This window comes from Saccopteryx bilineata, chromosome 2, assembly GCF_036850765.1.
Source record: "Saccopteryx bilineata isolate mSacBil1 chromosome 2, mSacBil1_pri_phased_curated, whole genome shotgun sequence".
Lineage (NCBI taxonomy): Eukaryota > Metazoa > Chordata > Mammalia > Chiroptera > Emballonuridae > Saccopteryx > Saccopteryx bilineata.
Genome location: NC_089491.1, coordinates 257,535,427 through 257,550,361, shown reverse-complemented (window position 1 = coordinate 257,550,361; position 14,935 = coordinate 257,535,427). Strand labels below are relative to the sequence as shown.

General features: G+C 44.9%; 1 protein-coding gene and 1 long non-coding RNA gene across 3 annotated transcripts in view; both read right to left on the bottom strand.

The window, feature by feature from the left end:
• The window catches only part of ASCC2 (activating signal cointegrator 1 complex subunit 2), a 44,440-nt gene extending 37,251 nt beyond the window's left edge, over nt 1-7,189 (bottom strand). For both annotated transcript variants that reach the window (XM_066260173.1, XM_066260174.1), the window contains exons 1-2: nt 7,041-7,189; nt 1,237-1,334 (exon numbers count right to left, since the gene is read on the bottom strand). In XM_066260173.1, coding sequence (XP_066116270.1) covers nt 1,237-1,317 — 81 coding nt within the window. In that variant the 5' untranslated portion in view covers nt 1,318-1,334; nt 7,041-7,189. The remainder of the gene's footprint in view (nt 1-1,236; nt 1,335-7,040) is intronic.
• LOC136325580 (uncharacterized) overlaps nt 1-14,935 on the bottom strand; it is a 306,971-nt gene that overhangs the window by 103,079 nt on the left and 188,957 nt on the right. The gene's annotated exons all lie outside the window — the stretch shown is intronic.

The window sequence follows — 14,935 nt, the reverse complement described above, 5'->3', positions numbered from 1 at the left end:
TCCTTGCATAAAAAGGTCATGAAAAAGAAACAAGAGGTTTTACAGCAGAAAAGTTAAGGGTATGAACTCTAGGGTTGGTCTAGCTGGATTCCCATCCTGGCTCTCCTAATTTCCTAGTTCTGTGACCTTGAACTGTTTCCTCATCTGTAAAATGGAGATAACCAAAATACCTACTCATGGGGCTATGATGTGGCTTAACTGAGATAATCCAGGTGAAGTGTTTAGAAGGTTTGGCTCAGAGTGAATGCTTTATAAATGTTAAGTACTATTTTTTTAGAGAGTAGTTAGGAAGTAATAGGAAGCCATCCAGAAAGCAGGAAATAAAACACCAAGCTCCTGTTTCCCACGACTTTACTCAAGCCCCTGGAAAATATTTCCTCCCCCACCTTGTTCAAGTAAGCTCATGTTCTTGAGAAAACAGCAAGTGGGTACGGGGACTCCAGTCTCTGTGTCTGTCTCCTTCTTCAGCAGCCTGGCACCTCTCTGTGGCTCTAATCTCACTCTGCAGCTGGTAATCGGCATGCTCACAGCCTCCTTAGTTTTCAGTGTCACAAACCTTGCTGAGTCTATAAGTGGTGCTACTTAGCCCATTGAGATAAAAGACGGTCGGCCCTCTGAAATCAGTGTTCCCCCTAAAGTGTGGATAGCAGCTGAGATAGCTCTGAAAAAGGCCTACCTGAAACCTGAACACTCCTGCAGGGTCAAATACCCAAACCTGGTTTTGGGATGGATCCATTTCTAGGCCAGCTCAGTCTAGTCAGTACTGCCATAGCCCTGGCCTGGTAGCTCAGTTGATTAGAGCGTTGTCCCGAATGTGAAGGTTGCCAGTTCAATTCCCCAGTTAAAGTACATACAAGAATCAACCAATAAATGCATACATAAATGACACAGCAAAATCGATGTTTCTCTCTCTCTCTCTCCTTCTTCTCTTTAAAAATTAATTTAAAAAATTAAAATCTAAAAAAAAGAACTACCATCAGACTCTAATTCAAAATGAAATGCTTTGGGGAAAGGTGTGGGGTGGTGACATGGAAAATACTACTCAAATTCAAGCTGCTGTTTGGAATGGAAACATCTACACTGGGCCTGGAAGGACCCAGTAGTGCCCCAGCTACTGAATTACTGACTGTGGCCCTGAGGTCATTCTTGGAACAGATAAAGAAGGAATTTATTTTCCACTTTTGAAATTGCAAGAATGATAATATCAGGCTAAACGGCCTCAAGGCACCGGCTCACCAGCGCTGGTGAAGTCCTCAGCTTCCCTGTCTTCAGGTCCTTGTGGGTGATCTGGAGTTGGTCCAGGGGCAGAGCTGGCATTGTGCTGTGTGACCCTCCTGAAAGGAATATGGATGGGAAGAAGAGAGCAGACACATAGGCTCCTGATGGCAGGGGCCTGCTCTGGGGCTGATCCCAGGAGAAACTGTAACCTCTGGCCTCAGGAGGCTCCTGATGTAAGCCTCAAAGGCCTGGTTCCTGTCCCTACTAATCCAGGCTACAGTAACTTTTTTTTCTTTTTCCTAAAGCAGTTCTCAACTCAGGAGGAACACACTCCCCAGGTGACTCCTGATATCATCCCTTGAGAAGTACTGGTTAAAAGTACCTACATTATCTGTATTATGGCTCCAGTTCCGTGCCCTCCTTGGCCTGTGAGCTCTGTGAGGACAGTACGCAGGCTCTCCTTCTCTTGCTACCCTTCCCATGACCAGCACAGGCTGATGAGAGGTGGCTCCAACAATGTTAGATGAATGACAGAACAGGATACTTTTCTTACAACTCTCACCACATTTTAAGTCTTTTGAGGGCTGAAGCCACAGGCCTCCTTCCCTCACATGTAGTGTTAAGATTTTACAACCTCACTAAGCTTCAGGGAAGAAGGACATGAATGAACAGAAGGACCAAGAAGGATGACAGAATTCATAGAAACTTGCCAGTGCAAGCTCTTTCTACAGAGGTCCAAATCAGTCTCAGAGCCCTGACTGGGTAGCTCAGTTGGTAAGAGCATCATTCCGAAACATCAAAGTTGCAGGTTCGATCTCCAGTTGGGGCATATACAAGAATCAATCAATGCATAGAATAAGTAGAACATCAAATTGATATTTCTCTCTCTAATATCAATAAATAAATAAAAATTTTTAATTGGCCTCAGAGTCAGTGAGTGGTATACCCCACATCTTCCCATCCAATGCTCTTTTAACAATCCTACTTGGCCTGACCCACAGGAGGACAATGCATATTGGCTACATTACAGAATGAAGTGAACTGGGCTCTTTACAAGACATGCCATAAAAAGTCAGCACAGCCTGACTAGGCGGTGGCGCAGTTGATAGAGCATCGGACTGGGATGTGGAGGACCTGGGGTCCCCAACTTGAGTGCAGACTCATCTGGTTTGAGCAAAGCTCACCAGCTTGGACCCCAGGTCGCTGGCTCGTGCAAGGGGTTACTCGGTCTGCTGAAGGCCCGCGGTCAAGGCAAATATGAGAAAGCAATCAATGAACAACTAAGGTGTCTCAACGAAAAACTAATGATTGATACTTCTCATCTCTCCGTTCCTGTCTGTCTATCCCTATCTATCCCTCTCTCTGACTCTCTCTCTGTCTCTGTAAAAAAAAAAAAAAAAAAAAAAAGTCAGCACAATTTTAATGACAATATGAAGACATATCAAGACTGGGATGAGAAAACCATCACCTCAAAGATAAATGGAGAGGCATGGTCAGCCACAAGTTACATGGGTTATATATGTATATATGGGTGGCACATCTCTGACATCAGGCCAGGGCCTGGTGTTAGGGAAACGCACTGATAAGGGAGGGTCTCTGCCCTGAGGGAGCTTATATCCGAAAAACAATGACAATGGCCACAGGAGCAACAAACATGCTTATCATGTGTTGGCAAGTCTTGTGTTTTTCTCAGTGTTAACTCATTTTACAGGTTAACTCACTTTACATGTGTTAATGCTCATAACAACTCTGAGATTAGTTCTATTATCTTCATTTTACCTATGAGAAAATAGAGGCTCAGAGAAGATAAGAAACTGGCCCAATGTCTCAAGTTAGGAGTTGAGGAAGCAGGCCAGCTCTTAACCATTCTCGGTACTGAGTGGAGTAGATAGTTGAGCTTGTGGGGATGTGGCTGTAGGGAAAAGCATTTCTAGCCTAAAGAATCAGGAGAGCCTGAGTTGAGTCTAAAAGACTGGCCAGGGAAGAAGGCTGCACCGGGCAGAGGAAATAGCAAGAGCAAAAGTAAGGAGGTTGGACGCAGTTTGGTACACAAGGACCCTTGCTTGGTTCATGGGCTGCTTTAAAGACTATGAAGATAGTCATCGTAGAGAGGACCAATCTATCTAGTCTTCAAGGCCAGTTCCAGCTCTAGGGATCAGATACATTGTCCCTGCACACATAACATAATCTAAAAAAATCACAAAATGAAATAATAAAAGGGGCTTGGAGTGAATTTCAATCTTTCAGCTTTGCAAAATATTGATAATATCCTCTGTTGCATGTACATTATTTCTTTTGTGTGTGTGTGTGACAGAGACAGAGAGAGGGACATATATGAACAGAAAGACAGGAAGGGAGAGAGATGAGAAGCAGCAATTCTTTGTTGCAACACCTTAGTTGTTCATTGATTGCTTCTTCATATGTGCCTTGACTGGGAGGCTACAGCAGACCGAGTAACCCCTTGCTCAAGCCAGTGATCTTGGGCTCAAGCTAGTGAGCCTTGCTCAAACCAAATGAGCCTGCGCTCAAGCTGGCGACCTCGGGGTTTCAAACCTGGGTCCTCTGTGTCCCAGTCTGATGCTCTATCCACTACACCACCACCTGGTCAGGCACATGTACATTATTTCTGATTGAATTACTATCTTACAAGCCTCTCATAAGAAGCCAGGTAAGGATGACAAAGGTTATTATGCTTAGCTGTCCAAAGAGAGACCCTGATATGCTTAAGGCAAATATATTCATGGCCAAGATGAAACTGAAGCCCAGCAATTCTGCCTTGGCACCAGGGTCTCTTGTGCTGAACATGCTAAAAACATGTGCTGAGAGGGTAGGTGGAAACATCAGTGGTCTTCTCACCAGTGCAGAGGTCTAAATGACTCACAGGCCCAGTTCTTTCCATGCTTACCTTCCAGTGTGGGACCTAGGGTGGGGAAAAAAATCATAGGAGGAGGTGGTTCTCCACCCTTTACATTCTAGGATCCAGAGTACAGGCTTAGATAGGTAATGACATCGTCTACTTTCAAAAAAATCCAATCCTAAAAGTCAGTGCCCATAAGGCAGTTCAGACCCAAGCTAGTGTGGTAGTTAATGAGAATTTTATAGTTCTACAGCCTAAGTTCAAATCCTGACTCTACCTTTTCCTAACCAGTTGAAACCTTGAGATAGTTCCTTAGCATCTCTAAGCCTTGATTTCTTCATCTGTAAAACTGTGATGACAGCCCTGGTTGGGTATATCAGTTGATTAGGGCATCATCCTAATACTTCAAGGTTGCCAGTTCAATCCCTAGCCAGGGCACATACAAGAATCAACCAATGAATGCATAAATAAGTGGAACATCAAACTGATGTTTCTTACTCTATATATCTGTCTCTCCCTAAAATCAATAAAATAAATTATATATTTATATATCTTTTTGCATTTTTTTGAAGTGAGAAGCGGAGAGGCAGAGAGATAGACTCCCGTGTGTGCCTGACTGGGATCCATCTAGCATGCCCATTAGGGAGCAATGCTCTGCCCATCTGGGGCGTTGCTCTGTTGCAAGTGGAGCCATTCTAGCACCTGAGGCGGAGGTCATGGAGCCATCCTTAGTGCCCGGGCCAACTTTGCTCCAATGGAGCCTTGGCTGTGGGAGGGGAAGAGAGAGATAGAGAGAAAGGAGAGGGGGAAGAGTGGAGAAGCAGATGGGCCCTTCTTCTGTGTGCCCTGGCCGGGAACTGAACCCAGGACTTCCATACATCGGGGCGACACTCTACCGCTGAGCCAAATGGCCAGGGCCTAAAATAAATATTTTTAAAAGTTGGAATGACAATAGTACATAATCTCTCAGGGTTGATGTGAGAAGTAATTAATGCTAAATGTTCAACACAGGACCTGGAACATAGTAGGCACTCAATAAAGTTTACTTGTTGTTATCATTTAAGTCCCAATCATAGGCAGAGCACTTTGGGCTTTCTCATTTATTCAGTAAACACTGATTGAATACATTCTAGGTACTGGGCAAATAAATGACTATCATTCAGTGTGGTTAGAACTATAACATGAAATTTCCAAAACAAGCACAGCAGAGGAAGAAAGAACGTCACAGAGAAAGTGACCTTAACGTGTTTGTTGAAGGGTAGTAGGAAAAGAAAGGAAGGAAGGGCATCCAAGCAAAGAGCAAGCATGAGCAAAGGTTCAAGGCCTGCAGCTTTGAAGAACAAGGAAGACATTGGTATGGTTGAATATACAAGGTCAGAGAGGGGATGACAGAAGTGGAGAGAAGATACTGGATAGGAAAGATGGGGCCAGTTTTTACAAAAGCCTTGAATGCTATTCTAAATATTGTAGCATTTCATTTGAAGGCAGTGAGGAGTCATATTTTTATTTTAAAAAATTTTTATTTTTATTTTATTTTTGTATTTTTCTGAAGTGAGAAGCAGGGAGGCAGTGAGACAGAATCCCACATGTGCCCGACTGGAATCCACCCGGCATGCCTACCAGGGGGCAAAACTCTGCCCATCTGGGGCGTTGCTCCACTGCAACTCGAACCATTCTAGCTCCTGAGGCAGAGACCTTGGAGCCATCCTCAGCGCCTGAGGCCAACTTTGCTCCAATGGAGCCTTGGCTGCTGTGGAAGGGGAAGAGAGAGAGAGAAGGGAGAGAGGGAATGGTGGAGAAGCAGATGGGCGCTTCTCCTGTGTGCCCTGGCCGGGAATCAAACCCTGGACATCCACATGCCAGGCCGATGCTCTGTGAGGAGCCATTTAAGTAGAGGAGAGACATGATCAAAAAGAAAAGACAATAACCTGGTGGCAGGAGAGACCTGCTAGGAACCATTGGAGAGCAAAGACTATGTTAATCATCTCACTCATCTACTCAAAGATTTCTGAGCACTTCTTATCTAAGCACTGAAGCCTAGAGAATACTACAGTGTGCAAATAACAGACCTGGTCCTGTCCTTCATAGAACTTACAGTCTTTAAGGGCAAGACAGCTATGAGTCAAATAGTCATACAAACAAGTAAAACTCAACACCATGATGCAGGTTAGGCCTATGGAATGATCAGAGAACAGACCTGACAGGGGAAGGTTGTCAAGGAAGATTTGAGTTTTCATCCAAAAACTATGGGCAGAAATTAGGCAAATAAAATAAGTTTCAAAAGGATAAGGACAATGCCTGTGTCCACCACTGCCACCCCACTAACAAACAGGTCAACAAAACCAAAAGTTAGGAAAGAGCTTTCTTTAGAAGGGGAGCTCAGTGCAAGCACCAATTATAAGGCCTGGGTGCATCCCCAGCGCTACTGCTGCCTCTGTTTCTTTGTCCTCACCCTTCTGGTCTCAACTTATTACTCTCCTCAGAGACTTTATATGGCCATCCTATCTAAAGTATTCACTCCCCCAGTTACAGTCATATCTTTAATTATCTAGTGCATTTATTTATCACTGACTGTCTCCTCCCACTATACTGCACACTCCATGAGGGCAGGAGCCTTGTCTGTCTTGTTCTGTTTGTATCGCTGGTGTCTAGAACGGTGCCTGGCACATAGGAGAAGCTAGACATAGATTTGTTTAACTAATGAATGAACGCCAAGGAAACTGGACGATTCACGATGCCCTCACTCCAAGTTGAGGGTCCGGGGACCGTGACTCGTTTAAATCACTTTGGGGCCGAGCCCCGAGCCTGCCTGTCCTCGTGAGGAGTGGGGAACGACTCACGGCCTCTGGGGCAGTGTAGCCTTGGCCCTGTCGTGGAGGCGGAGAGCCCGGAGGCAGCCTGAGGCACGGCCGCGGCTCCTCCCAGGTCCGGTACCCCGCATCCGGCAGGGTCCAGCCGCACTCACCTAGGCGGCTCCACTACCGGCGATGTGCCGGGACTCTGCCGCCGCCGCCGCCGCAGTCCACGGTGACAGCTCCCAGAAAGCCGGTACTTCCGGGGTCAAACGGCGATTCCGTAGGCACTAACAGGAAGCCTCGGCCGGGTCCCGCCCCGTGCGCCTACTGCCACCGGGAAGCCGGGGCCTGGGCCACGCCCCCGACCTTAGGACTCCGCCTTCGTCAAACTGTAACCACGCCCCATCCCCTCTTCCTTCCCTCTTGCTTTCAGCAGAGTGGACCTGAAAATAAGCAGCGAGTATAAATTGTGATTACACCTCTTGGAAAATCCAAGTATAATACTCGGCTTCTCCGGATCCTAGTCTTCCACCTCCTTCCTAACCTTCCAGGTCATCGTTTTACAAATTTTATTCAGAAGAATTTTAACAAGTCAAAAACATAAATGTGATGTTGAGTGAAAGCAGACAAAGTAATATAGACTTAAAGGAAGTTCTAGAACAGGCGAAAGTAATGAGTACTGATGAGGTTAGGATGGTAGCTACCTTTGGTGCTGGTGACTGGCGGGAGGGGGCACAAATGGAGACATTCCCTGTCCTCATCTTGGGGTAGCTATACAGATGTGTTCACCTTGGAAAAGTCATCAAATTATATACCTATGAGTTGTGCACTTTTCTGAATGTATGCAATACAAAAAAAATTTTTTTAATTAGGAAGGCTGTGTATATATAACTATCTTAAGAACAGAGTGCATTTTTTTTCACAGTTTCAAGTGGTGTTGCTTGGCTATGAATCAGAATCATCTCAGAAAGCTAGTTGAAAATACACATCTCTGGCTTCATCTCAGTACCTGGCACACTATAAAGATTGAAAAACCCCACCATCATTATCCTGAGAATGTTATAGAAGCCCTTAATAGAGCACACAATCCAGCCCTGAAGGGGTCATGAAATATTACCCAGCACACTCCTAGTTGTGCTGCACTAGGGCTACAAGGAATGACAAGCACAGTGCCTGTTCAAGTAGCTTACAAGGTATAGGGTGGCAAGAAAACCAGCAACTATGAAGCAATGTGATAAATTCAGGATGCTAAGGAAATAGGGGAGATGGGCTCTGAATCAGAAATGAAGTTGGATCCTAATGAGTTATGTATTGCTGCCTAACAAATTACCACAGACTTTGCAGCTTACAACAACATACATTTATTTTTTTTAATTTATTTTTTATTTTTATTTTATTTTATTTATTCATTTTAGAGAGGAGAGAGAGAGAGAGACAGGGGGGAGGAGCTGGAGGCATCAACTCCCATATGTGCCTTGACCAGGCAAGCCCAGGGTTTCGAACCGGCGACCTCAGCATTTCCAGGTCGACGCTTTAATCCACTGCGCCACCACAGGTCAGGCAACATACATTTATTACCTCATGTTTTCTGTGGGTCAGGAAACTTGGCATGGCTTAGCTGGCCATTTTGCATCAGGGTCTCCCACAAAGCTGCAACTGAGGTATCACCCAGGGCTAAAGTCTCAGCTAAAGGCTCAGCTGAAGAAGGATATTCTTCCAAGCTCATGTGGCTACTGGCTAAATTCAGTTCTTTGAGGGTTGTTTGACTGAAGCTCTCAGTTCCTAGTTGGAGTTTGGCCAAAGGCTGCCCTAGTTTTTCACTGAAGGCAATAGGATGAATCTGCTAAAAAGACAGAAGTCATAACCTCATGTACCCTAATCATGAAAGTGGCATCATCTCACCACACTCTATTTGTTATGAGCAAGTCACAGGTCCTGCCCACATCATACAGAAGCGACTTATACAAGTGCATGAATTCCAGGAAGTGGTAATCTTTGGGGGACACCTGAGAGTCTGCTTGCCACAGATAGAGAACACATCAACCTCAGGACTTCAACAGAGGAAGTAGGGGTGCAGAGGGACACAGTCCAATCATAATAGTAATAACTACATTTGTCAAGCCTTTACTCCATTTCAGGCACTGGACTAAGTATTTTACATATATTATCTCCTTGACTCTTTATAAGCATTAAAAGAGGTATAAACTATTATTATTCCATTCTATAGTGACATTTAGAGACTAGACCAGGGTTATAGAGCTTGTATGTAGGTAGAATGGGGATTTTAACCCAGCTCTGTTTGGCTCCAGAGCTTGGTCTCATAACCTCCATACCAAGGGCCTGCCCAACCGCCATGAGGCAGGTTTGGGAGTCTCAAGTGAAGGAAGAATCCTGTATTCAAATGCTGCAAACTGGCTCAGACAGTGAATACTTCCCTTTATTGCTGTCATTTTTTAGAGAAATTTGATCACCCACTGTTATGAAAGGGACAGAAAAAGTGCCAGAAAGTTGGTCTTTCTTTCTTTTTTTCTTTCTTTCTTTCTTTCACCTCTGGCACCACACACATTGAACACACAGCAAATGTAACCTGCATCTTGGTTATTGGTTGGACAGAAATCATGTGTAGCAGCCTTTGGTACAGAGAAAACTTAAAATTGGACTCTGACAAAAATGTATGGATTAGTTTTGTCTGTCCCTATGGGTATTAATATCACTGAGGTTTTGGAGCTACAAAAAACAAAAAACAAAACATCCAATTAGATATCTAACTTCTCCAAACATGTCTCAGTTTCCTCATCTATTAAAAGGGGTCATTAATACGTACTTCATCTTCAATAGGAGGCCTAAAAAGTGAATATAGACAATGCCATGCTCGTAGCAGGTACTCAACAAATTTTGGTGGAGGGGAGGAAGGAAGGAAGAAAGAAATGGAGGGAGGGAGGAAGGGAGACAGGGAGGCAGGAAGAGAAGAAGGACTTCCTATCAGTTGAAGTGTTAACTCATATTTATTTCATCTTTGTTTTCTCTCCTTTGCCTGAAGAGATTAATAAGGAATATGAGCTTCCAAAGGAGGCATCATTGTCTGGGCTAACATATGTCCAAGTGGAATTAAATTAAAACGCCACTTTAATAGGAAAAGCCTGAAACCATACATTAGTCACAAGTATGGAGGAATTTCTGGTCCTCTATTCTCTAGATTAAAAGAAGAGCAACAACAGCTTAGTTTAAAAGCAAATGTATTTTGGTTGGCAAAGAAAATGAGTGCCTGTGGTGCTTATCAGTCGAGGGATAACTAGGGATAAAAACGTGTCAATAGTAGCCCTGGTCGGTTGGCTCGGTGGTAGAGCGTCGGCCTGGCGTGCAGAAGTCCTGGGTTCGATTCCCGGCCAGGGCACACAGGAGAAGTGCCCATCTGCTTCTCCATCCCTCCCCCTCTCCTTCCTCTCTGTCTCTCTCTTCCCCTCCCGCAGCGAGGCTCCATTAGAGCAAAAATGGCCCGGGTGCTGGGGATGGCTCCTTGGCCTCTGCCCCAGGCGCTAGAGTGGCTCTGGTCACAACAGAGCTACGCTCCGGAGGGGCAGAGCATCGCCCCCTGGTGGGCAGAGCGTCACCCCCTGGTGGGCAGACCCTGTCGGGTGCATGCGAAGTCTGTCTGACTGCCTCTCCATTTCCAACTTCAGAAAAATACAAAAACAAACAAACAAACAAAAACCTGTCAATAGTTGGAGTTAGGAAATTCACATAGGAATATCCGGGCCTGAGTCTTGCCTGGCCCACATGCTCTGAGTCACCTATAATGAATCAGTATTCCCTCTGTGCTTCAATCCTCCAGTAAGTGTGCTTTCATGAGGCACCCATTGTTGGTGTTAGTTGTTGTGTGGCCCACTCAGTGTTCATTTCCTCTGTTTTCCCACTAACAGTAACTTGATTACTCCTCAGAGAACCATCCCTCCTGCTTTAGTCCACTTGGAGTAGGACCGGCTCAGTCGGGCTCATGCGGGAGTCTGTCTGACTGTCTCTCCCTGTTTCCAGCTTCAGAAAAAAAAATACAAAAAAACAAAACAAAACAAAAAAAACTGTCAATAGTGCCCTGGCCGATTGGCTCAGTGGTAGAGCGTCTGTCTGGCATGCAGGAGTCCCGGGTTCAATTTCCGGCCAGGACACAGAGGAGAAGCACCCATCTGCTTCTCCACCCCTCCCCCTCTCTTTCCTCTCTGTCTCTCTCTTCCCCTCCCGCAGCCAAGGCTCCATTGGATCAAAAGTTGGCCCCAGGCGCTAAGGATGGCTCCATGGCCTCACCTCAGGCACTAAAATGGCTCTGGGCGCAACAGAGCAACGCCCCAGATGGGCAGACCCTGTCGGGTGCATGCGGAGTCTGTCTGACTGCCTCCCCATTTCCAACTTCAGAAAAATACAAAAACAAACAAACAAACAAAAACCTGTCAATAGTTGGAGTTAGGAAATTCACATAGGAATATCCGGGCCTGAGTCTTGCCTGGCCCACATGCTCTGAGTCACCTATAATGAATCAGTATTCCCCCTGTGCTTCAATCCTCCAGTAAGTGTGCTTTCATGAGGCACCCATTGTTGGTGTTAGTTGTTGTGTGGCCCACTCAGTGTTCATTTCCTCTGTTTTCCCACTAACAGTAACTTGATTACTCCTCAGAGAACCATCCCTCCTGCTTTAGTCCACTTGGAGTAGGACCGGCTCCTTAACTAGCAGTTAAGGGGTATGCAATTAGATAAGTTATCTACTCCTGTGCAACAAATTACCCCAAAACTCAGTGGCTTAAAACCAGGCCATGCACATAGTAGGTGTTCAAGATGTTTTAGAAAAGAGGAAGGGAGGGAGGGAGGAAAGAAGGAAGAATACTCTTTATCAGTTGGAGTTTTAACTCATATTTCGTTTATCTTTGTTTTCTCTCCTTTGCCTGAAGAGATTCGTGAGGAATGTGACCTGCTAAAGGAGGCATCCTTGTCTGCACTAGTATGTGTCCAACTGAAACTAAATTAAAAAGCCACTGTGGCTATTAATCATCTATTACCGCACATGGTTTCTGTGGGTCAGGAATGAAAAGAAAATCAGTTGTGAATGACATTGTCCAGTTGCACTGTTCTAAGTGTGTGTTCTTTGCCTGCAGGAGCCCCTCAGTTCTGGGGGAGTATGGTGTGCTAGGTGCACTGGCTAAGACAGTAGATTCACCACCTCTGGCTCCTTAGAGTCACAGAGACCCATGGTGGCTCTTTCTAGGTGGTGGGACTGAGGGGCTTCTGTTGTTTTCCTTGGTGGATTTTTGTGTGTCTTATTATCTGTTTTGTTCATGTATTTTTATAATTGGAGGGAAAAAATTGCATATTTAAAAGTAAAAAAAGGGGCTACTACTTGAATACCCCCACAACATGGCCCCTGGCTTCCTTCAGAGGAAGCAATCCAAGAGATCAAAGTGCCTTGGTGGAGAGCTTCTGTGAAAATGTAGTCACATTTCAGAGGGCATTGCATTCATCTGAAGTCTTGATCAGAGCTGAAGAATCCATGTCCAAGGTTGTTCATTAATGTGGCTGGCAAGTTAGTGCTGGCTATTGGCAAAAGGCCTTAGCTCCTCTCTGTAGAGTTGTCTGAATAACCCTACAACACGGTCCCTGGCTTCCTTCAGAGGGAGCAACCCAAGAGGTCAAAACAGAAGCAGCAGTGCCTTCATGACCTAGCTTTGGAAGCCACACACCATCACTTCAATTGGTCACATAGGCTAGCCTTGTTTAGCATGGGAGAGCACTTGACAAGAGCATGACTATCTGAAGGAAAGATCTTTGGGGGCCATCTTAGAAGCTGGCTACCACATCAATCTAAGATGAACCTTGCTGATTGGCATATTCTAACCCCCAGCCATAACAATTGGTTCAAAAATAGATACATGATCCAAACTTATCCAATGATAGCTAATTCTGGGATCTTTATTAGAGTCAAAGTGAAAGAAAAGCTCTCTTTCTGATGAGATTGCTAACAGTGGAAATGAATTAATCCTGGAAATTGAACTAAGCCTGCCAGAGGCTACTTGAAACCCGAGAATGAAGCCAAAATGAAGGAAAGCAGAGCTAAAAAAAAAAAAAAAAAAAAAAGAAAGAGAGAAAGAAAAATGAAAAAGAAATAACAAGCAGGGAAAAATGAGAATGTAATGTCATTTGACCCCTGAATCTATCAATAGATGCACCTGAATCCACCTGAATCCAGATACCCCTAGACTTTTCCTGCTTTGTCTAAGCCATTTTGAGTTGGGCTTCTTTCCTACACAACTTCTAGATGCTGAGTCTTTCTCGTGCCTAACTGATCAGAACCCACTGGGAAAGAGGGATGAGGTTGCTAACCGTTCAAGCCCATGACCAGAAGGAGTTGATGGCATTACAAGTTACTATATAGTGATGATAAGTAGTAGCTTATGGATTGGCCAGTTACACCTTGGGTATCCACCAATTGGTATCTTTATCTTTTTAATTTTTCCTTTCATTTGAGAGAGAGAGAGAGAAAGAGAGAAGTGGGGAAAGAATGGAGAGAGAGAATAATTAACTTGCTGCTCCACTTAGTTGTTCTATTTAGTTGTATACTCATTGGTTGCTTCTCATATGTGCCCCAACCAGGAATCAAACCCACAACCTTGGAGTGCCAGACCAATGTTCTATCCACTCTACCATGGCCGCCCCCCCCTTTTTAAATTGATTATTTTTTTAGAGAGACAGAGAAGAATTACCTTCTCCATCCATGGGCAACCAACCACTAATCTACTTTCTATCTCTACAGATTATTGGTGGCCACTTTTTTTAAATTTTAAGTGAGAGGACGGGAGATAGTGAGACAGACTTCTGCATGTGCCCTGACTGGGATCCATCTGGCAACCTCTGTCTGAGACCAATGCTCAAATCAACCAAGCTATTTTTAACACCTGAGGGTGACACTGTGACCAACTGAGCTATCCTCAGAGTCCAGGCCAATGCTTGAACCAATTGGGCCACTGGGTGTAGTAGGGGAAGAGGGAGAGAAGGGGATGGAGAGAGAAGCAGATGGTCGCTTCTCTTGTATGCCCTGACTGGGAATCAAACCTGCGATGTCCATATGCCAGGCTTATGCTCTATCCACTGAGGCAATGAACCAGGGCCTTGGCGACCTCTTTTACAGGCAACCTACCATAGCCAGGGAGACTACACCGTGAGGGCACTCATATGGGGAATGATAGCAGTTTGAGCTCAGACTGTAGCAAAGTATCTTCATGAGAAAATAAAACAACAGCACTGAAATCTCTTTGCAAAGTGTTACATAAAAATGCCTATTTCACCTGACCAGGCGGTGGCACAGTGGATAGAGCGTTGGCCTGGGATGCCAAGGACCCAGGTTCGAGACCCTGAGGTCCCCAGCTTGAGCGTAGGCTCATCTGGTTTGAGCAAAAGGCTCACCAGCTTGGACTCAAGGTCTCTGGCTCAAGCAAGGGGTTACTCGGTCTGCTGAAGGCCCATGGTCAAGGCACATATGAAAAAGCGTTCAATGAACAACTGAAGTATCACAATGAAAAACTGATGATTGATGCTTCTCATCTCTCTCCGTTCCTGTCTTTCTGTCCCTATCTATCCCTCTCTCTGTCTCTGTAAAAAAATAAAAAAATAAAAATAAATGCCTATTTCATAATCCACACTGTCCCCAGTCAGGAAATGCTGTCCCCAGCAGCTTTCTATTAAGCCTGGCTTTCTCTCAGTAGTCCTCAGCTCTGTGTCTGTCCAATCCCCCTGCCCTCTGTCAAGTTCATCAAAGCTTCTGCTGACTCGAGAAGAATCTAGAGAATGATCACTGCAGTAAAAGTCTCAAATCATCCCCCAAGGCCTCTAATAACAAAACATCTGCTTGTCATTCTCCCTTACCCTTCTGGGTTTTAGTGAGAAACAGCGTTAAATGATGATAATGAGAACTTTAAAACTAAGTTTCCTGACTTCCAAGAAGGGAGGCTTAATTTGAAGGCAGCTATTTATCCGCTCATTATAATTTACAATGAGTGGTTGGTTGTCTCGCTTGCTGTTGCTGGTC